Source organism: Syngnathus floridae, chromosome 2 (assembly GCF_059516105.1).
Source record: "Syngnathus floridae isolate MCC-2025c chromosome 2, RoL_Sflo_1.0, whole genome shotgun sequence".
Classification (NCBI taxonomy): Eukaryota; Metazoa; Chordata; class Actinopteri; order Syngnathiformes; family Syngnathidae; genus Syngnathus; species Syngnathus floridae.
The window spans coordinates 10835301-10859228 of record NC_142414.1 but is presented as its reverse complement, the minus strand read 5'-3'; the positions used below and the strand labels follow the sequence as shown (position 1 = coordinate 10859228).

The window sequence follows — 23928 nt, the reverse complement described above, 5'->3', positions numbered from 1 at the left end:
TAAAATCCCTTGATTTTTTTCTGATCCATTATTTTAGTGAATTTTGATACCCTTAACATGAAGATTAATATTATATATATAATTATATATATATATAATTATATATATATATATATATATATATATATAAATAATATATATATATATATATATATATATATATATATATATATATATATAAACCTGCGAGACCACGGGGGTTCACAATAAGAAAAACTGTGATCAAGTTAATCGATTGAGCTTTAGTGTCTGAGAAGTGGGCCACAAACTGGGCTAAAGCCAAATCAGGCCAGTAAGTGCTCCTTCCCCAAATTGGCCACCATCAGCCCCATTTAAATTGGATCGCTACAATGATGACTTTTCCTGATGTTGATAATGAGCAGCCTTGGGCGCGTCAGAGAAAAGAACACTTTTAATTCTACATTGAGAAAAGTATTGATTTATTCCATGATGTCATGTTTTAACAAATCTGGGTAGAACCCTAACACACATTTTAAATCCCAATAGTTTGGTTACTTATGTTACTAATTGCAGGAATGTGCACAAACATTTTTGGGGCAGGAGCTCAAACCAATAAAAATGGGCAACTTCATTTGAGACTTTTTGACTCACTAGTTAGATTGGGGGAAAAATTAACAGCATTATTTAGGAATGCTTAATGCATTTTTAATTGCTTTTTTTATTACAACACTAAATGCATTTGGTAAAAAAAGTAAACAAAGACAAAGGGTGTATCTGAATCAAGCATGTACAAGTGATCTCTTGCCTTACTCGAACATTTTTTTTTGCAGAGTGCATAACTGCATAAAAGTTTTGTAGTCGAAACATAAAATGTAAAAACATATTATGGCCAGTCCAAAAGAATCAGAATTAAAAGCGCTGAGATGTGGAAAAAAAATAGTAGCGATCAGCACACATACACATTTGATGAGGTAGGGAAGTAATGAGGTCACTGTGAATAGCGGGGGCGCTTGCTATTTGGCCCGTCAAACGCTCCATCTACAGGACTCCCCCCTCCATACATGGGTGACGGACCACCAGGAGGGCCCTGTGCTGTTGTTGACGGTGGCTGCTGCTGGGGCGCCGGCTGCTGCTGCTGTTGCTTAGGTGATTCCACCTCCGCTCGTCCTGCCAACAAGCCACTCAGCGGATATCTGTCGCCTCGCTATGGTGTCACAGCAGAAACGAATATGTTGGTTGTCAGATTATCATATTATTAGTGCAGTGTGTCAAAAGTTAACAGATCGGGAGGCTGATGGAGCAGTAAAGGAGCCAGAGAACTGTCAAGTTTGTTCTATCTTTTTTTTTTTAAATTAGAAAACTTTTTCAATAATTCATTGATCAATACAAGCTGAGTCTACCTATCAGTAGGGCGGTTGTTGCATTAGGTTCCTCCCCCAAAACAAGCCCTCCCATTTATTAAAGCACAGTCGTGGCCAAATAAATACATTACCATGTTGCCATTTTCAGACATGTTTGCAGTAGCCTCTGGGATGATGGCGTTGCCCCTTCCACCCATGTTCATCATCTGACCCTGGTTAGCGCTGGGCCCTGTCGGGGCCTGGTTAAAGCCATCTACACACAAAACAATGCAGGGTGGGTTGGTTGGTCATGTTCCCTGTGAGATTCATTTCAAAGGCAACCCCTCAGCCAACTCACTAGCGTCATCAGCATTTATGTTTGTTCTTACAGAAGTCATTACATTAAATTTAGCTAAAGAAGCACCAGATGAAAAATCCAAAGAATTTCGAATTATCTTTGCATCTGTATCATGCAATATAGATGATACAAGATTTAACTATCAGCCACCATCACTGTATTCTGTTACTACAGCTTCTATGTTGTCATGGACAATACTGTTTTTTCCCCTCCTTTGCTTTGCATTTCAAAGGGATCCCAAAAACATACTGTACATGATCAAAATACAAGTTTTTTTATGAAGGAGCCGTTTCTAATGCAAAACACACACATGGAAGGAACAACAAAGGAAGTAATCTTGCACCCGTTCTTGCATCGACCGCTGTTAACACAACCATGGCCATACCTGCCATATTAATGGCTCCACGCGGGCCCAGATCAGCCACTCTCATTTCCTGTTCTCTCTGAAAAAGTCAAGAACAACTTTTATATGGACAACCCTGCTTTGGTGGAAATTTGCAACGAGGCAATCCTATGTTGATGTGTGATGCACAAATACAAATCTCATCTGTTTTGGCTTTTAACAGTTTTGGAAAATGAAGCTTCAAAGATGCTTCATGAACCAGTTATTGTATTTTTGACTCATCTAGATGGCATTATTGGTTTAAAGGAAGAGGTTTAAAATAGCAAGTCTGTGCTTTCAGCCAAATGTTTAGCAGAGTGACATCCAAAGGAGTAATAAAAAAATACAACTGTTTCATAAAGCATCCTCAAAACTTCATTTTCCCATCACTGGCTAAAATATAAATATATCTAAGTGTAGGTTTTTGTGTGCTTGATGGCATGACTATGTTGTTCTTACATTGTCCTGGTAGGCTGGTTTAAAGGTATCTGGTTGGCGCCTATGCTCTTCCTGCTCTCTATGTGTTCTCATCATTTCTTCTTCTCTGCGTCTTCTCTCCTCCTCATGCCTGCGGAGACGCACATGTTAAGGAAAGAAGAGCCACTGTACACTGGATGGTGCCAGTCAAGAAGGGCTGCCAAGATTAGTCAACTACGTAATCACAACCAGTCAACAATCAAATTAGTCAACAGAGAATGCTAACTGGAATTATCAATAGATTCCAAAAGTTAGGACACATTTCACTATTATGTTATGTAAGCAAACATACCTCAACTCTATCTGTTTTCGTCTGTGAAGCTCCTGGTTGCGCAACTCCTCCAATCGCCTGAGCTCCTCTTGACGTCTCATTAGATCTGGAGAGGGTGGTAATGTTAAGGAGAAGTAGCGAGTGGGAGCATTCTAATAACCGAATTGACTCGAGAGCTTGCACTTGCAGTAATTGGCTAAAACAGTTCAAATGGATCCTACCATGCCTCATTAACATGAGCTGATGTTCATGTTTTGCCGACTCTAGTTCGGCTTCCAGCTTCTCTTTGGCTTCTTTAATACTTTTGTCAATCTGATCTCGCTGCTGTTTCACCAACTCGTCAAGAGCTTTCCAGCGAGACGAATATTCAAACTCAAATGTTCCCGGCTGAGCGAAATGCGGTGTTTGTGATCGTTCCCTGATGAAAGACAAGCAAACTCTCCAGTGTTTCACGTCACCAAAATAATTAACCAATCCTTTGACTCACTTGAGGTACTTTGGAGTTATTGAGAACATCTTTTCAGGCAATCCTTCTACATCATCAAAATGCTCTGTGGGCTCTACAATGGCTGGGCAGGGTGTGCTAAGGAGAAAGGCAAAAACATACATGTTGAATCTTCTGTCCTATACTGTGCAATGCCAATAAAGATTTTAATTCTACTTTTGTCCATATTGCACATCATTTCATACCCCCCCTCCAAAAAAAACAACCATACGCTGTTAGCAGCAAGGCACCCTCTGTGCAGCGTTCCAGAGCTTTACGTGCGGCCGCTTTGCTTGCAAACTCCACGAAGCCTTTACCAGTGGGCCGCCCACGGTCATCCGTCACAACGATACATCGTTCCACCGGGCCAAATTGAGAAAAGGCCTGGAAGCATAAGATGAGTCAATATTATCATTACTTATGAGCTTTTGTTTTGTCTACATTACCTGTTCCAAAAGCTCATTCGTGACAACAGGTAAAAGGTTGCGCACAGTGAGTGCGGCACCATGTGCAGCAATGCGGATCCTGATTGGACGATTATTCAATAACGTCCCATCCAGCTCGGCTTTTGCAATCTCTGCAAGTGTACGGCTCTCCTGGAGGACAGAAACAAAAAGGTCAACAGTGTCCTTACTTGAATGGAAATGTTTTAACTGCATACTGCACTGTATAAACATGAAAACCTGGTCCCTAAATGATCTTCAATTTAAAATCCAAACTGAACCTCCATTCACAATTCCACAAAAATTAAATATTGGTAACTTGCACAAATACATGTTGCACTAACACTTGACTGAGAAGTAATAGTTGCCAAAAAAACCTTATGTATCACATTCTAATAGCAATATTAGACTGAATATGAAATAAGCAGTCGTGGAAATAAGGATTTATTTATTAAATTTGTACATACCAAACGAATAAACCCGAATCCTCGCTCTCTATTGATAAATACTTCGGCTGTATTTCCATATTTAGCAAATAAATTGATGAATTCCTCCTCGGGTAGATCCAGCGGCAGATTGGAAACAAAAAGACGCGATCGCTGTGTGAATGTTTTCTCGCCTGGCTTTCTAAAACTTGAAATATCAAGTGTCATTTGCACTGGAGCCTGAGCGCTTTCCACCGCGGCTCCTTCGGATCCTTCAGCCGCAGACAACTGCTCAGCAGGCGCCGCTGGACTGCCTTTGTTGGTCGGCGTTTGCTCGTCTTCTGCAGCGGGGGAGTTTTCGCCACTTTTAGATGGTGGCGGTGGACTGCTACTTTGCGGGTTTGCTAACTGTACATCTTGGTCAGACATAGTTAAAAATAATCTCGCTAACGCAGTATAAATTAGAAAATTGGAGAGGTAAACAGCTTAAATGGCAATGGAGAACTTAGTTTCAATATGGCGACAGATGCGTGCGCAATTTGTTACCGGAAGTAACCGGTATATATGTCCGTCTCCGTACAAAAAAAAAAAAAAAAAACATTGTTGACCGGTGTGCTGAGCACATGACGTATAACATGACGTAAAAATATATTAGTTTTATTCTATTTTAATTTTATTTTAGTTCTGGTCATATTTGGAGATTATTATCACCAAAAAAAGCAGATATATTTGCTGTACATATAACATTAAACTTTGCAACATCTTATTAAAGGTCTCTCTTGATTCGAATCCACAAATTCTAATTAACAATGATCAAAACAACAAATAATTAACATGGTAAAGCGTGTTTAAATTGTTTTCTTTTAAGTTTCTCAATTGTCCCAAATCAAAATACTCTATCATACAGATCAGTGTAATTTATGAGGATAGAATTGAACATAATCAGTAAATTTATATACTTATGTGTCTGTGCTGTGTTTTTGCACTCACAATCTGCAAATGTCAGCCTCTGTTCCCAGGGGTGTGGAATATTTAATATTCCCCTTCAGGTTCTTTTTAGCCATTAGTTTCTATCTGTGGCCCGATGTCAAAGGGAGTCATTATACTTAATTCTTGCACTCTTGCCCTCTCCTCAAATCAGATTTATAATCCAGTGAGGACTCAGCATCATTAACAAATCTCAAAATTGGAGATCGTAAGTAGCACCATTGCTCTGAGAATGACTTTCTCTGATTCTTAATATATAATCTTTATTGAAGTCTGGCCTTGAGAACTTAAGTTGCGCACACAATTAAACGTTGAGTTTAAAAAAAGTTCCTTCATTTATTATATCCTTTATTTCACAAGTGATACCTTCACTATCCAGATTAAACTCCAGAGATCCATAATTTGTGGCACAACAGTTGTTTAATGTTGGTTTTATTGGGGCATGTAAACGGGGAAAAAAAAAGAATTTGCAGCACAACAATCCAGAACATTGCCCGAGGATGTAAGTGGAAAAAGAATCAAAGGCACCTAAAAGGCTGATCTTCAACAACCACTGATCTCAATTCAGTGGTAAAAACCAGGTCATACAGTCTGTTAACCATTTCAATGACATCTCAGTGAATCAAAGCACTAATGCCCCAAAGGTGCACAGAGATCAAATGAAAAGAGAGCTGAATGTTGAAAATGGAGCAAACTGAAATTGGAGATGGACGCAAAGCTTTTTTTTTTTTTTTTTTTTTTTTGCAAGAAAAGGCCAGCAGTACCATAAAAATAGATTACATTGCACTGTATTTCGGCTTTTAGAAAACATGCTCACAAAGTGTGACTCAATAGTCAAGGATGTTATTTTCTCTCCTCTTGCGCAGCATATTTAACATCAGTGAAATAGATAGCGATTTATAGTTTAAATTTTGCTAAATTATTCAAAGACAACCCAACAAATATTTTATAGAAAGGCCTAAAAGAAAATGTGCCTTTTACAAACCTGATGATGGCGATTTCCCATTAATAGATTCCATACGTGGAACTCTGAAAAGTAAAACCTGAATGTGCGGGTAAAAACTAACGCTGTGACTTAAATACTAATACAATACAGAATTTAAAACAAGTACAGTGCGTACGTGCGGGCGCAAAGACGAAGTGGTAGGTGACGTCACGTGACAAACGTGTCGAGTTCAGACGCAACACGTCCATTGTCAAGGTGGAACGCGTCAAATTACAGAGATGGAGTGTTTCACTTGTTTTCTTGACGAGAGGCAGTGAAATGTGTTTTTTTTTTCTTTCAAAAGACCTCACCTTGAAAGGCAGGGGGCATCGCTTCGCAGAATTCCCTGTCAACAAAAATGAACTATCTGACTGATAAGTTTGCTCACCCCCGCTGCGATGACGTAAGTAAATCACACACTGACGTGATCCCACATACTAATATTTTTCCCCCCACCCCTTGATTATGCTACTTTTCTTGTTCCATTAATCTTAAAGATGATCTCATTTGTAAAAGGATAGATAAGTTCAAAAATTTAAAGCATGGCGATTGTGGGCAGCACACTGTTTTATGAGGATAAGTATATACTTTCACTTGTGCAGTGCTACACCACTGAAAAATCAGCAGTAATAAGAAACATAATGAACGATTGTCAATTAAAACCAAGTCATCTTTATAAAGGCATAGTGTCTGTATGCTCATCATACATTATGATAGTTGTGATTTTATGTAATTCTTTTGTTTCTCTTGTTAGTCTCCAATTGAACCTAAATATCTGCGGTGCAGCAACTTAAACATGCCCCTGCTCGCCACTGACTTTTTCAAAAGCGAATTACAGTTGTACCTAGATGGCTTAACCACTGAGTAAGTAAACCATAACAAAGATAAAGTCATTCATCCGGAAGAACTGTAACTGTGGGCTAACTACTGATTCTCCCTGCAGGACGTGGGACTTAATAGAATATGGTCATTTTGATTGCAATGCCTTTATGGTGCTGTTGAAAATGTGGCAAAGCATCTTATACAAAATCTCCCAAGAGGTGCTGAGTGTTGTGTTGCCTCAGGTGGAAGAGCACGCCCAGTTCCTAGTGTAAGTCTCCTGCCTCAACCCACACACAGTACAAACACAAGCCGGGGAGAAGCAGTCAAATCTAGACAATTGTGTTTTCTCTCCTTCGTAGGAATAATTGTGACTCTCCGCAATGGGCGCTCAACTACTCCTGCGTGACCGTGGATGATATCCACGCATGTATTTGGGACTCGCTTCTGCTGGCTCTCAAAGACACAATCAACGCCAGCGAAATTAGGTCTCAATGCGGCGAGCACCTACTGGAGTTGGTCGCTACAAAGGTGTCCAAGACTGTGAACGCAGCACTGTCCGAAATCTCATTGCAGCTGGATTCGGCGCCAAACCTGGACGTGCCTCATCAAGTGTCTGAAATAGGTGAAATTACATTACAATCAATCACGGTTCTCAGAGACTGCTTGGAAAACATGAGGCTGGCGCGTCGCTATGGATTCGAAGAGAACTGCGCAGACAGCGATTCATCGGAAGATGTAGCCAACTTGCTGGTGGCTCCTCTACCCACTCCGGTACAAGCCCCCGGGAAGGCAGAAATGCACCTTCACGTTCAGAAGCCCACTGAGGTGCACACAAAGACAGGAAGCATTTGTCTTCACCCGCCAGCAGAAACATGGACAAAGAAAGAAAATATATTTTGTACTGTGTTCTTGTGGAAGCTGATGGACCATATTGCTCACTCTAACGCCAAATCAGTGCTGGAGATGGACATTGACTGGATGTTAGCCAGGCTAAAGAGCACTGTTGTAGAAACACGTCCAAACCACCCACAGAACATAGGCGACTTCCACATTGACATCTACAAGGACCTCTGTCAGGAATTTGGATCTAAGGAGCGTCTATATTTTTCAATGGTGTGCTGTCAACTTGTATTTGTAGAAGCTCTTGCTAGGACTTTGAAAAACCATCTCCAGTCACCAAAAAAGAAGGACTTTTTTACTACGGTTAAATCTTTTTTTAAGAAAAGGACCGCTAAAGTCTCTCTGGCCGGTGAGCATGGACAGGCTAGCCTGCTGGCTCTTACCAACACCAGTGACTGCTGACATAGGACCAAGATGGAAGATTTCTCAATTGTGCTTCCAAAGAGAAAAGCAAAAAAAGAGCAATGCTTAAAAGGGTAGCCTGACGTCACTTTATTGGGTCAGCAGCTGAATCCATAAATACTTAGTGAGATTGCCCTCTGAAAACTGCTGAGGATTAGGGCTGACTGTATCCTCGAGAAGTCCCACCCTGTCTGCTGACATTTCCGTGTGACAGTGAAGGTGTAAGGAGGAGGTTGCAGGGCCAGCACAGAGCTGCTGTGGATCATTCTAGTCCGCTTTGCTTGGTAGCAGTGTGGTATACGCACTTTACATATAGACAAATAAAAACCACACACGCTCTCCTTAGCCAAGCCTTTTTCACAACATTGGATTGACTCGCAGAACCATGAAAACTATTCAGCCTCATCGTCCAATTCATGTGAGAGTCCTTGTAGTCGTGTGACGGCGCCGCTGTTGGTCGGCGCGTTAGTGAAAACTGTGCCCACAAACTGAGGCGTTCCTCTCAGAATGTGTTGGATAACCGTGCAGGAGCCTGACATCTCGATCCGGAAGCCAGAATGCCGTGGCTCCTTTCCTGCTTGTCCCGCGCTTGAACTAAGCGGGGATGCAAAGAACTGTTGGAAAAAGACAAAGACAGCAATGACCACGTATTTGAAATAAAAAGAACAGGGTTAAGAAACTGAACTTCATTGCCAATGCAATGTGAACAACAATTAGGTAAGAACGTCATTTTAGTGCGTCATACTGTAACGTTCAATACACTTATCGTCCCTAAAGTTAGAGACATCTCCTTAATGGGCATACAATCTTTTCAAATGTATCACAAGAACTCAAACAATTCAGTTTTTACAAAAATAATTGTGATTCATTCATTCAAAGAGGTGCTGTATCCATTTAACAATAATGTCTGACATGATTCCCTCAAAGAGGTGCTGTATTCATTTAACAATAATGTCTGACAGTTTGCAGTGGCCTGGAACAGGACCGCACCATATTTTTTTTTCTGCTCAGGTATCTGAATCAGGTAATTAAAAAAAATATTTTTTTTTAATTCAGATTTAGCTCTTGAGCTTGTGCAAGTGTCTACATGGTTACAGAACATAATGCAGCTAAAGAACTCACAGGTTCTCCTGTTGTCGGATCGATAAAGTCAGCCCAGTAGCCTGCGGTCCACAGTGCAAAACACATCTCCTTAGCACCCGTCATAAACTGCAGAGAGGACAAAGGACAGTGAGAATCTCCTCAGACATCTCATAGATAAACCTCAAATTGCTGAATGTTAAAAAAGCAACAACATGTTGATTTCATCATATTTACTTATGAAATTTGTATTGTCCCGGTTAGGCTAGCGTAAAGCACCAGCTAAGACCCTAATGAGGACAAAAAGTTGATCCACCTTTAAAGGTTCCACACAAAAACTCAAGACTCACTTTGCTGAGTAGCTGCTCTCTGTCTGGCTCCACCTCCTTGCAGCGACCGCTCCTTTGCGAGACCGTCACAACTGTGATGGAAGTGTTTGGGACTGTCGGGAACAAGAGCTCCAAATCTGGCAACACAAATATTAAATATATTTAATAATAATATTAATAATTTACGTACCAGCATTTTATCTGAACTATTTTGGTAAAACTCAAATAGAAGCAGCTCTCACCTTTCCTTAACAGCTCAGGACAAGAACTTATGGAGCAATCTGTGTCTGTTTGATTGAAGTACTGCTCAGCTTTGTGGAGGCGCTTGGATATGGGGCCGAGTTTCCCCTAATGAGCAACACAACCAGAGCAAAGTTTCAATACAAGTGCTGATAGACAGAAGGAAACACTAGTTTCAAATTCAGGTTGTTTGCAGGTTTAAATTAGCCAAACTTAAAGAATATGTGACCTTTTGAAGAACAATGACCTCTCATTCACTAAATGTAGTGAACCCCTGCTATTTGCGGGGGACAGGGAAAAGCGAATATCCCCGAGTACGTCACTGTATAATCATTAGGGGTGAGTGGTGAAAATTGGCCTAATATTAGATCTAGTGATAACTGATCCATTAATGATTCTAACCTGAAACTCATGAACAAACTGGGATAAGATGAACTGTTGTCTTTCTGTGCTGCTCAGGGCTGTTAGCACATCAGGCAAAGTCCTGCCGACTGGCAATTTTTTCTTCTCTTCCACACCGTCCAGATGGCTGTCAAACCCCACATTGCCTGGTAACTGGAAGCGTTGGTCCTGAGGTCCGAAAGGTCCCATGTTTTCATCGGGCCACACAGTTCTTGGGCCTGCAGAGACAATTATGCATATAAATTTAAGACCAACACGGTGAATTGCTAGAAACAATCTAATTCTCTGATATTCTCAAGTCATTTATTGAATCAGTAATTGAAAAATAGAGACAGTTGACGTGACACTGCATGGAAAATTGGTAGCCTAGTGGACATGCAATGGGATAGGTAGTTTTCACCATGTACAAAAATTGTAAGGCCTTACATTTCACTTTTTTAATTTTAGACTTTGTAAGACAGGATTACATGACAACTTCAAAATCAATTATTCTTTACTTTTTCCACTAATGTGCAAATTAATACATTAAAAAAATACACAATATTTTAAACATTCAAAAGGTGACATTAGCTAAAAAAAAGTTCAGTATTTAGAAGCATACCTGAATCTGTATGCGATACAGATATGTAAGGTTCATCGGGATTTGCAGTAGAGAAAGTTCTGACTCTGGACACCTTCAGAGCCGCTAATATTTGCCGACCTAGGGTCTGAGATCGGACCAGCCGGCCTCCACCGCACAAGACCTACAAAGTTCCAAAAGCATCACATTAAAGGTGACTTCATCATAAAAAACCACAACACAGTTATGCATTTTACTAGCTGGTCCAAGTCAGGCTTAGATTGACAGTTCAATGAAGTCGATGTTCATATATGCTGATTTCTGTTCGTATTTCTAACGATAAGCTCTAAATAAACAAACGACTTCAGTATCATCACTTCATGCTAACCAAATGGTAGTTAACACATTTACGAATTGCTATAAATTTGTTACTTACTGTGCTGGGCATCGCTGGGAGTCAACTTCTGCCTTCTTTATAAACCCTCCAACCTGGTCGAAAACAAAAATGTAATGCAATCGACGTATAACAGCATACACGAGTCATTTAGCAAGTGAAAGTTGGAGCTAACTGGACATGCTAGCTAAGGTTCGTTACCACACACACACGCGCCCACAGGAGCTGACGCAATGATGTGTTTACGTATTTTTTGAATTTTACACAGGTGAAAACAACATTAACTTACAAGTCTTAAAACTTCGACAGACAGTGTCTAATGGCGTTGGAGATTTGGAAAAAACATCAATGGAATCAGCTGATCTTGTTTTGACATTTCCCCATTTTAATCATCGGAGTGTGTAATTCAAGTTTAGAACTCATGACCGGAGACACACTCATTTTTAATGTTGTACAACACACTGTGCTATCTCCGAACTAAATAATTTAATTTAAGAATAAAGTACACAATGTTCTTACCTGGTCTTAGCGTACGACCTTCGCAAAACAACTACGGAAAGCAACGAAGGACCTGCGGCGCACGCGCTCTTTGAGCGGCGTCAGCTGTCAAACCTACCACAAGATGGCAGCAAAGAATATATAATTCTGGATGGAGATGGTGTTGGGAGTTGAGTTTTATTTTATCTATCCATTTTCTATACCACTTGTCCCCACGGGGGTCGCAGGCGTGCTGGAGCCTATCCGAGCAGTCATCGGGCAGTAGGCGGGGGACACCCTGAACTGGTTGCCAGCCAATCACAGGGCACACAGACGAACAACCATCCGCACTGCACTCACACCTAGGGGCAATTTGGAGTGCTCAATTGAACTACCAAGCATGTTTTTGGGATGAGGGAGGAAACCGGAGTGCCTGGAGAAAACCCATGCAGACACGAGAACATGCAAACTCTACACAGGGAGGGCCAGAGGTGGAATCGAACCCGCAACTGTGAGGCAGTCATGCTAACCAGTGCACCACCGAGCCACCCTGATCAAAGCATACTGTTAAAACATGAGTTGATTTCAGCGACGAAATAAAACTAGCCTCTGTTCCTGCTCTTGAAAATTGCAGAAACTAACATTGCACCAAATATGGCAATGACAGCTGTGGCAGAAAGGATACAAATGTCGAAATATGACTGGAGGTGCTTGCACCTGACGCTCATACAGGGAAGTCCAAAACGCTCCGAGTACTATCAGAGCTGCTGAACTGTGCAATGTGGCCTTCCCCTCAGTTGGAAGCCTCAGGGCAGCGTTTGCTAATGAACTCGCAGTGTGTATGTATGTGCACTCTACAAATCATGCATATGCATCAAGAGCCTCTGGGGTTGTTGTCATGGTTTCAGCACCAACAGACGGCTGCTAGCTAGGTCATAGCACATTTGGAACTACTGTTTACAGTTAATTCTGCGCTCCAACGTCTTTTTTCTGAAAGACACTCCTCTAAGCATTAACATATTGTGAATCCAAACCAAAAAAAAATGCTGTAATGGTAGTTTCTCCTGCTCCCCGTTAATAATAGAAGGTGCAAATGTCAGCATTGAATACAGATATAAAGTACAGTATCTTTAATCACCCTTGCAGAACACTAAAACACACAGATGCTTTTGTGCCCTCCGCTCTCTGAAGTACCCTCCAAATTAATCGCACAACACAAAACACATTGATTTGAACGCATCTATTTTGTCATCTATTGCAAAGAAATATTTTGTCATGTTTACCCTAAAGGGGTAGTCAACATCCAAATTTTCATTGTACTAGTATCGTCTCTGCAGCCAAACTAGTCGAAACACAGTTCTGGTTAATATTGCATTTATGGAATGTGATTTAAGTGACAAAATCCACTTGTTTTTATCCATCTCATGGAGGGGGCCATTTTGACATGTGCTGTCGACAGGTCTTGAGTCACAACCAATCATGGCTCAAATGTTTTCTGAAGCTGAGCATATCGCTGACTTTGGGTCGATTCAACCTCAAGAATTAAAAAAGGAACAGTGAGTACTTAAAAATAAAGCCTCCCTGAACTATAAGTCACTTTTTTCAGTACAGTGGGGTACACACATTTGGTAATAGGATTGCTCTCTGACATCGTAATAGTATTTTTGAAATAATAAAAGTAAAGTCACGATCACAGCGAGTCGAAACTCTGGCCATATTTATGTATTGGTGAAGCGGACTTGAGCGTTCCTATTGGTACAAGACATCAAAAAGAAATAACGTCTGTGTGTGGATATGAGACATAAAAGAATCAAAGAGAAATAATTGACATTAGGGAGTGTTATCATCTTTATTATCTGGAGGTTTATCCTGTGATGTGGGTAAGTTTAATCTTTTCCACTCATCTGAAAATGGTCAAGGCTGAAAGTGACAAAACGTTAAACCTGTTTGATATCTCCAATCGCAAATTCAAGCCATAGAGTATGCGATTATTATTATCACTTAATAATAATTTAGTCTTAATTTCTGCTGCATGTAACCACACATAGGTCACATTTTATGGTATTAAAGATTTTCTCCTCTCTTATTGCCTGCTTCCAAATCTCTCCTTCCTGCTGACATGTCACCTTGCAGTGAGGATAATCACATCACAGGAAAAGCTGAAGGCTGCAAGAAACATTTGTATGAACAATCTTCCACTCTCAAGTACTTCCACTAGACATTGAGTATGTGACAATATCTACAATTATGTATGTATGAGTGAGCAAAAGTGATGCTTTGTTTCTCTGCCACTATCTGGTTGGATTACAGGGTTGACGGGGAAAGTAGCAACACCTAAATCTCGATTTTACGCGGACTTTGGGGTCCAGAATTTGGGAATTGCGTTAACCCCGAAAGCACGTTGTATAGAAAGTCTTGTTGTTTTTTTAGATATAGTTATATTTTTAGGCAGCTGAAGTAGTCCTTTGCTACGTTAATTTAGGTCAGGCATGTTGTTGGGCAATCAAAGCGGTCCATTTGTTCCACACACATCAAAGTCTGTTGACATTTTAGTAAAAGAACCAATACGCCAATAATTTTAATTACATTATCTTCGCAGTTACTCTCTAATACACTGCCCTATTGCACACTCAAGTGCTAACGCAATGTGAGGGGTGTGCGATGGTTCAATAGACCAATAAAGTTCGTACATGAAACATCCCTGCACAGCACCAAGGAGGTAAAACAATTAGAAATGAGCCTGAAGAAAAAAAAAAAGACGAGTGTAATTACACAGGAGAACGTGGTAATGTTACCAGACAGCTGGAGATGCTCCAAAATGGAGAGTCATAGTGCAACAGGCCCTCGAGGCTGATTCAGCTCCTCATGCTTGGCTTAAACACACCAGCATGATACCACGCTGAGGGGCAACAACACCTATGAGTACAATAATCAGATGGCCAATGGTTGCATTATAGAGACAGAACATGCAAGAACACAACAAAACACACACGTTTGACCTTTTATTCTCTATGTTTAATTTGGCGCATTAGTAACTAGCATCTAAAATCTTACTGTTAATTGAAAAATAACAAAGCCGAGAAAGAGCTGAAAGATCTTGCTTGTACAGTTATTTAAGTGGAATTTGAGTTTTAGGAAGCTCTTGTTAATCTGGAATTTGGCACTTGCACCTGCACTATAACCCCCACTTTAACCTTAAAGTCACGAGCCAGTGTTAATTAACATCGACTGAAGCGGCTCACCTCACACAAAGAGAATGAGCAAAGGCTGTGAGTCCTTTTGTGTTTACAGCAGCTGTGCCGCAAGCCAAGGTGAGAGGAGCTGACCGCTCACCATCAGACAGGAGCAACTACCCGGACGAGCAACGACCTAATTTCAAGCATTATCTCTTATCTGGTCACGTTAACATCAGCAGTCCGTGTGCTCTTTTGCGCACCCTGCAGCTGTTTGTCATGACAGGTGGCAAGAACATCACCAAATGCCAGTGTATGGCATCACTATACACTGGCATGTATAGTGATGCTGGTCCGCGTTCTTTTCATGGTAAATCTATTTTTTTTTTGGTGCAGAGTATGCCTCGTGTTCATTCACTCATTCATAATGGACTAGACTCACATTCCAAAATTACTAATGTACTACACGGCGGAAATCATCATGGATAAGGTCACTTGAACTATTTTGACTTGATTGGGCATCCTTTACAAAACAGCTTCTATGCAAAAATCTACTCTGTCTCACATTGGATACATTTAGCCAAGTAAGAAAAAGAAAAAAAAAAAACACTTCATACAGCATTACCCCCCCAAAATCATATTTCACCATCTTTACATATTGTAGAAAGTCTGAACGATTTTATTCAGTAGATATAAAAAGTCCACACACCCTTGTACAAATGTCAACACACCCTTGTTCAAATGACCCTTCTAATAAGATTTTTTGTCATTGGGGTCAATAATTTAAAAGATGATTATTTTCTTTCAAATTTTATTTTTATTTTTCATTGCACAAAAAAGGGCAATTCACGGTGTTCTGTCTACCATTTTACTTAGAACTACTGTCCAACCTCTTTTGTCCATACATAGCCTATTGTGTATCTGGAAAGACATTTCCATCGATCTATTTTCTGTTCCACTTATCCTGTTCAGGGTCATCAGGTAGAAAGCCTTTAATTGTTGGTGTTTTAGTTCATCACTCAATCACATGTTATAAAATTAAATAAACAAACAAACAAACAAAAACAAATTTATACATGAAAACGATTTGCAAAGAAATGAGGAATTTCAAACTCAATTCACCATTTTACACCTAAATTTAATAAGAAGATACCCTAGGCTTACATAAGGTAAAATGATTTTGTCACAGTAATTAAAAACTGGTAATTTAGAGCAACTGTGGCATTAAGCTTACATTGGCTAGCAGTCTAACAAATTTATTCAACAATGGAGGTAAACAAAAAGGGCTCTTTACTCAATCAATAGTTCCCATTCTGCTTTCTGTCTAATCAATAGGTTTATCCACTTGAATCTTCCCCCAACCCTGCAGCCTTGTGCATTTTAACTCTGCATCTTCACCTGCAGGGAAATTTTCAAAATATACGTTATAGCTGAATTGCACGAAGAATCGTGTATAAAATTGAGATATTTTAGAAGAAAAGCCAGATGAATGAATGTCAGTATTGTCGATACTACAGCAGCCCTTGCAATTTGATGGACAGCTGCAGAACACTCTCCTTGTGATGCGATCAGGAGATAAACACTAAAGCAAAGATGTTCCCTCAAGGTCAGAGAAGCTTGAAAGCAGTGTCGCTTCCACTGGTGGCCTCTGCATTTACCAAACGTAACAACATTTCTCAAAACATGGGGCACATAAGCAATGACAAATACACTATTTTAGAGTTCACCACAGTGACAGCCTGCATAACCCGGAGGTAAACTAGCTTGCACAGCACATTGTCAAGCCTGGTGACAGTTGTCTTTTTAAAAGGATGGAGGGACGGTTGCAATCGCAGGTTCAGCATGTTTCCAAGGCTCCATACACATTCTTGAGAGAACATGTCATTTACAGTATTTAATGACTTTGGTAGGATTTTCAAATGGTCATAAACATTCCAGAAGAGAATTCCCCACCTCCCATCTCTAAAGTGACTTACAAAATAAAGGCTCCAATTTTCACAAAGGTTGCCTAATTTGTCCTCCAATTTTAGAATGACACTTGTTATTAAAGAGTAAAAAATAAATATATAAATAAATAAATAAATAATAATAATAATGATAATAACTAAATAAATATATATATATATATATAATATATATAAATATATAGTATAGTGTATCGCTCAAGGTCACCCGGTGAAGCCCTCAGCTCACCCAAAACACTGATGACAATGAGAGGTAGAGAAAAAGCATGAAATCAGGAATAACATCTGGATTGCTTGTGACAAAAAGAGACTTGGCCAAAAGCTCCACCATCAGCACTTGTCGTATCTTCCGGTAATGGGAAAAACACGAACCAGTTCCCTCGTGGATGCATTTGCTTCGACGGGTAAGCACTTTGATTCCAGCGAGAGTGCTTTTCTTTGTCCCCTGCTCGCGGCAACAAGGGAGACGTAGCACCATTCAAACATATTGTACTAAACCTCTGCTTGTGTATCTTCCCTGCTGCCTTGCACTTTTCCGCTGAACATAAATAGAAAAAAAATACAACTTAAGGCGTCTGACAGATGGAGGTGAATCATCACATGCTTGCAGGCAGCTTGCTGTTGAGCTGCACTTCGTTACCCTGTGGCTTTTTTTCTGACTTTGCCCAAGATAACTGACCTCGGTCTCTCGCTGCATGTTTCGTTTTATTATCAGTGTGCATCTTCTATCACATGACTTAAGAAGAGTAAGAAATGTCCTGTACGTCATTACTTCCGACCTCTGCCAACATGATAAGCTTTCTCAGCAGCACCTCATACTATTCCTCACGAAATAGCTTCAGGCTACAACTGCACACAAGTGACACTGTTGTGATGAGCGGTGACACCTATTGCTGCTTAATGAGGTCTCACAAAGCCATATTTCACACGTCAGCTACATGTGTGTCATTGTGAGATGACACTGTTGTGACATACAGCACTGCTGAAACAGTAGCCCAAGGCCTCAGCTGCACCTTTCCAGTTGTCTGATAAAAATATCTGTAATTTACCATGGTCATATTAATCCTGATGTTTCATCCACTAAAAATCATATTGATTGCATTATATACTGTATAAAATGAATTAATGTTTTTTTTGGCAGTCCAAATATTCATGTAAAAATGTGATTTTAAGATTGCGATTCTTTTCCTTCCACAAACAATAATCTGAAATCTGAAAATCAATTGTTGGCCCATTCTTTTTAGATAATTATGATGATGCATTGATATATGTAGTCATTTTTTTCTTATCTCTACATGTAATAATGATAATTCATTTTATTTATTGGCACATTACAGGGAACTCAAGGTCATCATGCAACACAATTAAAAAAATAACTAAAACATCAATGAAAATAGCCATTACTATGCTGAATGTCAAAAGAAGGGTTTACTGTTTTCTTTCTACAAATGTTCACAGGGAGCGACAGCAGTGACAATCCTGTCCACATGTATCAGCAGCATCGCTCCTTGGGGCAGCCTGTCATCATTTTGCCTCTAACAACCAGCATGGCGACAACACCTGCCCACATGCAGCCACACTAGTCATCGTGTTTATGGGTCACATCATGACGCCCGGTCATTTATCCTTTGGCAAGGCGCAAAACGCTGCTTGTCTGCCAGAATACAGAAAGAGTTGAGTATTTCTGACAATTGCTGCTGGATTACACTCATGCAGTGACTAGGACTCACACCACTCTTAGAGTCTCAGTGTCATTACTGTGCAATAACATCCCGCTTTCCACACCTTTTTTGTCTACACTGTTTGTACTATGTGTCCTCTCTGCATCCATGGCAGCCTGGTCATCCTAGAAGAGGGACCCTCCCATCTGTGGTCTCTTCTCAAGGTTTCTCATTTCCCCTAGCTGGAGTTTTGAGTTTTTCCTTGCCCTCTTGGGAGTTTAAGATCAGTTTAAGATCAGGGGGTGTTTGAGAATATCTTTCGTTCTTCACATGTCCTGAGTGTTGTTGTTAGTCATCTAAATGTTGAACAGAGGCTGTGATTTACCGAAGTCAAATTCCTTGTTTGGCACGCTCAAACATGGCAAATAAAAAACTCTTGAATCTTGAATCTTGAATTTTGAAAGCTTTTATACTGTAAATGGTGTAAAATGTAGGGTACGCTTCAAGTAACATGTATCGGGTTCTCTGCAAAACTAAGATGTCAAAACATTACAGCAGAAAGCATCTTTAATTATTTTACTGACAGAGTGGACTGGAATATATCAAAAAAAATCTTAAAGTCACTATTTGGTCACGACATTTCACATAATATTGACTCCAATGAAAATACTGGGCGTAAGAAACCCACAAAGCCTGCACACTCTACACATGAAGGCTGGAACCAATGTCTAAATTCAGAACCGTATGTAATACTGTATTTGAGTCAGGGGCGTCACTAGGGAATGGCCAAGGGTGGCCATGGCGACCCCTGAAAATTTGCTGTACACCTCACAGCACTGGGCGGAATAGATTGCATTCGCGTTAGTTGTGCTTTTCATACCAAATGTCAATTTCAAACTAGTTGTTTTGTTTACAATAAATATACTTTCAGAACTTATTTTTACATTACACAATAAAACAAATGGTTGTAGAACTCCAAATGTTTACTGTTAGTCTGTCCGCATGTAAGCATTCGGAACATTAAAGTGGGAGGGACACGATTTTTACAAATGTTACTGTTATTTTAAAAACTATAATACCCATGTCACAATTTATGGTTTCTCGGATTAACCCACATTAATTTAGCACTGGATGGATTTTGCTCTATGCTTTGAACATCTTCCAGTCACGGTCGAATTGTGACCTCAACGACCCATCTGTTTGAATTTCTGGCTTGTGAAGTGAGCTCGTCATTTTTTTGGGGTTCATTTTTTGATTCACTTGGATTATACTGCCATGTTGTGTTGCTGGTTTATTTTTGGAACGACGGGAGGATACTGTGAGCCTGTTTCAGTAACAACAACTGCTGAAAAGAAGCATCGCTCGAAAGCCATTCAGAAAAGCGGTAATAACTAAAATCCAGTAACACGCACTCACACAAGTAATCCACTTGGTGTCTCTATCGTCCAAGAGAGTAAAGTTTTTCTACATTAGGTGTAACAAATAACTGGCAATAGCTAATGCAAAATAAATGCCAACTACTGACAGTCAATGTAACATCACTATATTTATTTTGAAATTTTCATGTACAAGCCAACAAAGTTCAAACTGTAATGAATTTGTGAAGAAATAATTACCCCTTCTTGAAATCTTATTATATGTACTAGTAGTCTTTCTTAAGAAAAGCTTTTCGGGTGATTTTTTTTCATTGTGTGCCCTGAAATTATAACACAAGACACCAAAGCCCGCCCCCTCTGTTAGACAACCCATAAAAATGTCTTTTAGTATTCGTGTGCCACCCTAACAATTTATGTGTCCCCATCTGGCCACTTCTATGAGAAATTTCCCGAGGCGCCCCTGGTTTGAGTGCTCGTGAGCGAGGATGAGAATGTCATGCTTACCCAACCTGACAAGGAATTTTTGCGCAGAGAAAAACTGCTCAGCCATAAGAGGGCAATGCTGCTGCCATGAAATTTGAAAATATAAGTGTTCTCCAAAAAAATAGCAACATAGATGTGACAGATCTGGGTCTCCACTGGTGTGGAACAATTGTCTCAGATTTGTCAAAACGGTGCCTCAACAACTCGCTTGTCATGTTTTGTGGAGTCAAGCTGTTGCTTCTGTGTCTGCCCGTTTTACTACTTTACCATTCCCAGTGGGCACCTACTTTGTAAAACCTACAAAAAAAAAAAAGGCAGAGTCATATCTTGGAAGATATAAAAACATGGTGATATAAAAGAAAAACCAAGGTGATGCTCATGCTTATCCTGATTTAGGTTTATAGAAAAAATATATCATTATGATATTAGAGTCCAATAACTTCTATATCAGACTATAGCAAAAACAATTATTTTTATGTCATGTGATTACACTTCCAGTCAGCCACAAGAGAGAAGCCTCTGTGTTGTGCAAAATCTCCCACTAATTAATTGGAATTTATTTGACGATATGAAGTTTGAGTGATTGAAAGAGACACTAGTGATTTACTGAAGCACTATGGATATAAAAAGTGAACATCATATTTGATACCCCTTTTTTTTTATATATGTAAAGCAAACAAGAACATGATTGGGTGTTTTGTTCTTGCTTTTGCTTGTTAATGCTTTTAATTATTTGAAGCACCTTGTATATGAATTGTGCTATATAAATAAAGTTGCCTTACCTTTCCTCAATAGTACAACAATTTGAAGTCCTCTATCAAGGAAAAAAAGAGAAATTATATAACAAACCCTTTTAGATACAGATGGATGGCTGTTTAAAGGAATATGAATATGCGTTTAGTTGTTTCATAGAACTTTTTAACAATATTATGTTTTGGATTTTTTTTAATATTTACAAAGGATACTCTATAATGAATAATAGAAGACAAGAGAGATGCAGTGAAACTCTCAGCTGATGACAAGGTACTTAATCAGATCTATTTTAGAACGAGACCATCCAGGATGTTGAGCGAAACTGACACAACCCAATATTCCATATCCTGACATTTTTTTTCATTTGAGGCTCGCCTATGTGAGTGACAGCCTGAGGCCATAAAGTGACAGAAGGAGAAGGATGTGAGATTTAAGTCCAGTTTTTAAGATGAATCTATCAATATTTAAATGTAGATATGTGCTTTTAAAGGCTTTTAGTGCTTTTCACAAGTGGGGCCAAGCAACTACATGATTGGAAAACTTTGTGCCCAGCAATGAGCATTACTCTCCAATTCTCAAAGTGAAGTGACCACCTTGAGCCGAAATGCATTTTCTCAAAATTCCCTGTGGCCACCACACCTCTGTCATCACTGCTGTAGTAAACTGGCAGGTAGAACATGATCAATAAGTTATTGTATAAATAGCTCAAAGTGTAGATGTATTGTAAACAAAACAACTGACATATTTTTTTATATATATGCAGCACATAGAAGAGTTACTTTCTTGTGGAATTTCTCACTTAATGAGTAGGTAGGCACTCCAGAGATGAGACTATTAGTAAGAATTAGAAGTGAATTTAATATCATATGTCCATTTGAAATAATATTATCTTCTGCAGAATGTTCCCCATCAGACAAGCATTGGCTGTGCTGAGCCCACATTGCTGCTGGAAGAAACGAGCGGAGTTTCTGGAGCATGACTACATATTAAGTCCGTAATCACACACATTTCTTATTCATGGCCTAAAGGGATTTTGAATTATTTTGCAGCTGCGAGATTTTTGGCTGGATGGCTTTTACACTCTATTTTCTGTTTCCGTTAGGTAAAATCTAAAGTGTGACCTACAAACGATCTTTCAGCCGCTTCCCAATGGGATGAGACAAGATGTTCAGGAATACCCGTCGGGAATTTTAGCCTTGTTATCCTGCAACGTTCCAGATGGTTCGAACAATCCTGTGTGCTCCCTTTGAAATGTGTAGAGCGATAGCAGAGCAACCATTCCTCCTCAATTTAATTGACTTTCACTTTTTTGGGGCCCCACCTTGTAGGACCCAGAGTCCTCCATGACCTCCCCTATGGGCCTAATTGCTTTTGGCTGTCGAGCAGCTCGGTTTGAAGTTTAAAGAAAGAGAAGAGGCCCGCTTTACTGTAAAGTGGGCTCGGGATTGGAGGGACTTGATTTCCCATGGTGGATTTCTAATGACTTCTTAAGAAGACTGGCGGGCTCATTGGAGGAAAACAAGCAGAAAGACAGCCATGAGAAGTCTCCTCACAACATGAGATGAAATGGAGCCAGCGTTCAGGCAAAACAAAATGCACAGCAGGGATTCAGCAACACTCCGGGAGAGGAGCGAGACGGAGGGGGAAGGGGTGTTAGGGTGTGTTTCCTGATGGCTACGGGTGGTTGGCTTGACATCTTAAGCTGATTGGTGCTAATCAAAATAAGCGCGAGAGGCCTGCTTTTTCTGCTCTCGCATTTCTGGAAGGAAATTGCACTGAGTGGTGCCTGATGGGGAAGGCCTTTGAATTGGAATGGGGATTGTTTAAGCCACAAATGGTGCACTTCAATTCAGCTTGCCACAGCAAACACATTATTCCACAATTCCTGACCACTTACCCTGCATTTGAAGGCAGAACTTAAGTTAAAACAAGTGACCGCGATACCAGATATTAAAGAAGCATTGCAAAAGCGACAGAAACATTTTAAGCCCCTTCCACTCCGTTTCATACATCGTACGCAGCTTGGAATGTTGATATTGTTTGAAACAATTCAAAACTAAAACACCACCAGATTAAAAAAAATCTTCCCATCCACACAAGGAACATCTGCCAACTTTTTGCTTTAGTTATGCTCCAGGTGGACTAGTTGAATTTTATCCATACACGCAAACTGAAATAGTTTTTTTTAAACATATTTATAATCAACTTCACTCTTTCCTTTGCTTTTATACATCTTTAAATGTATTGTTTATAAATGTGTTTAAATGTCCTATAAAAATAAAGTTGCCTTACCTGAAGGTAAGGAATCATGAGAAGATGATGGCAGATTTCAATAAATTGTAGTGTACATTGTGAATTGATTTTGCAATCAGGGAAAGATACAAGTGTAGACTTGCACATGCTGGATGATGAGGTTAATGTGCACAATTTGGCTCAGACCTTTTTCCCCCCTGTAACAGGAAATGTTTTCTTTTTCCCTGATCACATGAACCTATTGTCATGATTGCACAGGTGCAGTTTATTTAAGCATCACCACAAAGGCGGGGCAGGAAATACGGTTTCTTATTTCCTGTCCCGTTTTAAAATGAACTTTTAATGAATTTGTTGGAATACAACCAGTAAAGTGTAACACATTTTAATTTGTAGTTTATTGGTTCCCAATCCGAGGTTGGGATTGTTGTTAAACTTGCAATCCAAATCTAAGAATATCTGAATTACTCCAACTTGACCAAGAGCTGTGCAGCAAAAAATAAAACTACATTAATAAGACGGAATGCATGCAGAGTTCCCCCCTACGCTG

The 23928-nt window shown here is 39.8% G+C and overlaps 3 protein-coding genes and 1 long non-coding RNA gene across 4 annotated transcripts; 2 read left to right on the top strand and 2 right to left on the bottom strand.

The window, feature by feature from the left end:
- Positions 1 to 394: 394 nt before the first annotated feature.
- On the bottom strand, positions 395 to 4698 carry pspc1 (paraspeckle component 1). Its single transcript, XM_088368902.1, has 10 exons — positions 4184 to 4698; positions 3720 to 3869; positions 3506 to 3657; positions 3277 to 3372; positions 3011 to 3207; positions 2811 to 2895; positions 2501 to 2609; positions 2045 to 2102; positions 1454 to 1575; positions 395 to 1165 (listed from the first exon to the last, which is right to left on the bottom strand). The coding sequence occupies exons 1-10, from the start codon at positions 4568 to 4570 to the stop codon at positions 950 to 952; spliced, it is 1572 nt and encodes a 523-aa protein (XP_088225028.1). The 5' UTR covers positions 4571 to 4698; the 3' UTR covers positions 395 to 949.
- A 1586-nt stretch (positions 4699 to 6284) lies between these two features.
- Positions 6285 to 9470, top strand: LOC148401708 (uncharacterized). The gene is made up of 4 exons (XM_088368904.1): positions 6285 to 6516; positions 6868 to 6977; positions 7057 to 7203; positions 7295 to 9470. The coding sequence occupies exons 1-4, from the start codon at positions 6472 to 6474 to the stop codon at positions 8235 to 8237; spliced, it is 1245 nt and encodes a 414-aa protein (XP_088225030.1). The 5' UTR covers positions 6285 to 6471; the 3' UTR covers positions 8238 to 9470.
- mmadhca (metabolism of cobalamin associated Da) lies at positions 8304 to 11858 on the bottom strand. The gene is made up of 8 exons (XM_088368905.1): positions 11761 to 11858; positions 11284 to 11336; positions 10890 to 11031; positions 10289 to 10506; positions 9889 to 9994; positions 9668 to 9783; positions 9360 to 9446; positions 8304 to 8851 (listed from the first exon to the last, which is right to left on the bottom strand). Exons 2-8 carry the CDS (start codon positions 11293 to 11295, stop codon positions 8630 to 8632), a joined length of 903 nt encoding a protein of 300 aa, XP_088225031.1. The 5' UTR covers positions 11296 to 11336; positions 11761 to 11858; the 3' UTR covers positions 8304 to 8629.
- A 1700-nt stretch (positions 11859 to 13558) lies between these two features.
- Positions 13559 to 18884, top strand: LOC148401706 (uncharacterized). Its single transcript, XR_015857104.1, has 4 exons — positions 13559 to 13598; positions 13852 to 13943; positions 15013 to 15261; positions 18314 to 18884. It is a non-coding gene; the product is annotated as an uncharacterized LOC148401706 (long non-coding RNA).
- Positions 18885 to 23928: the final 5044 nt, after the last annotated feature.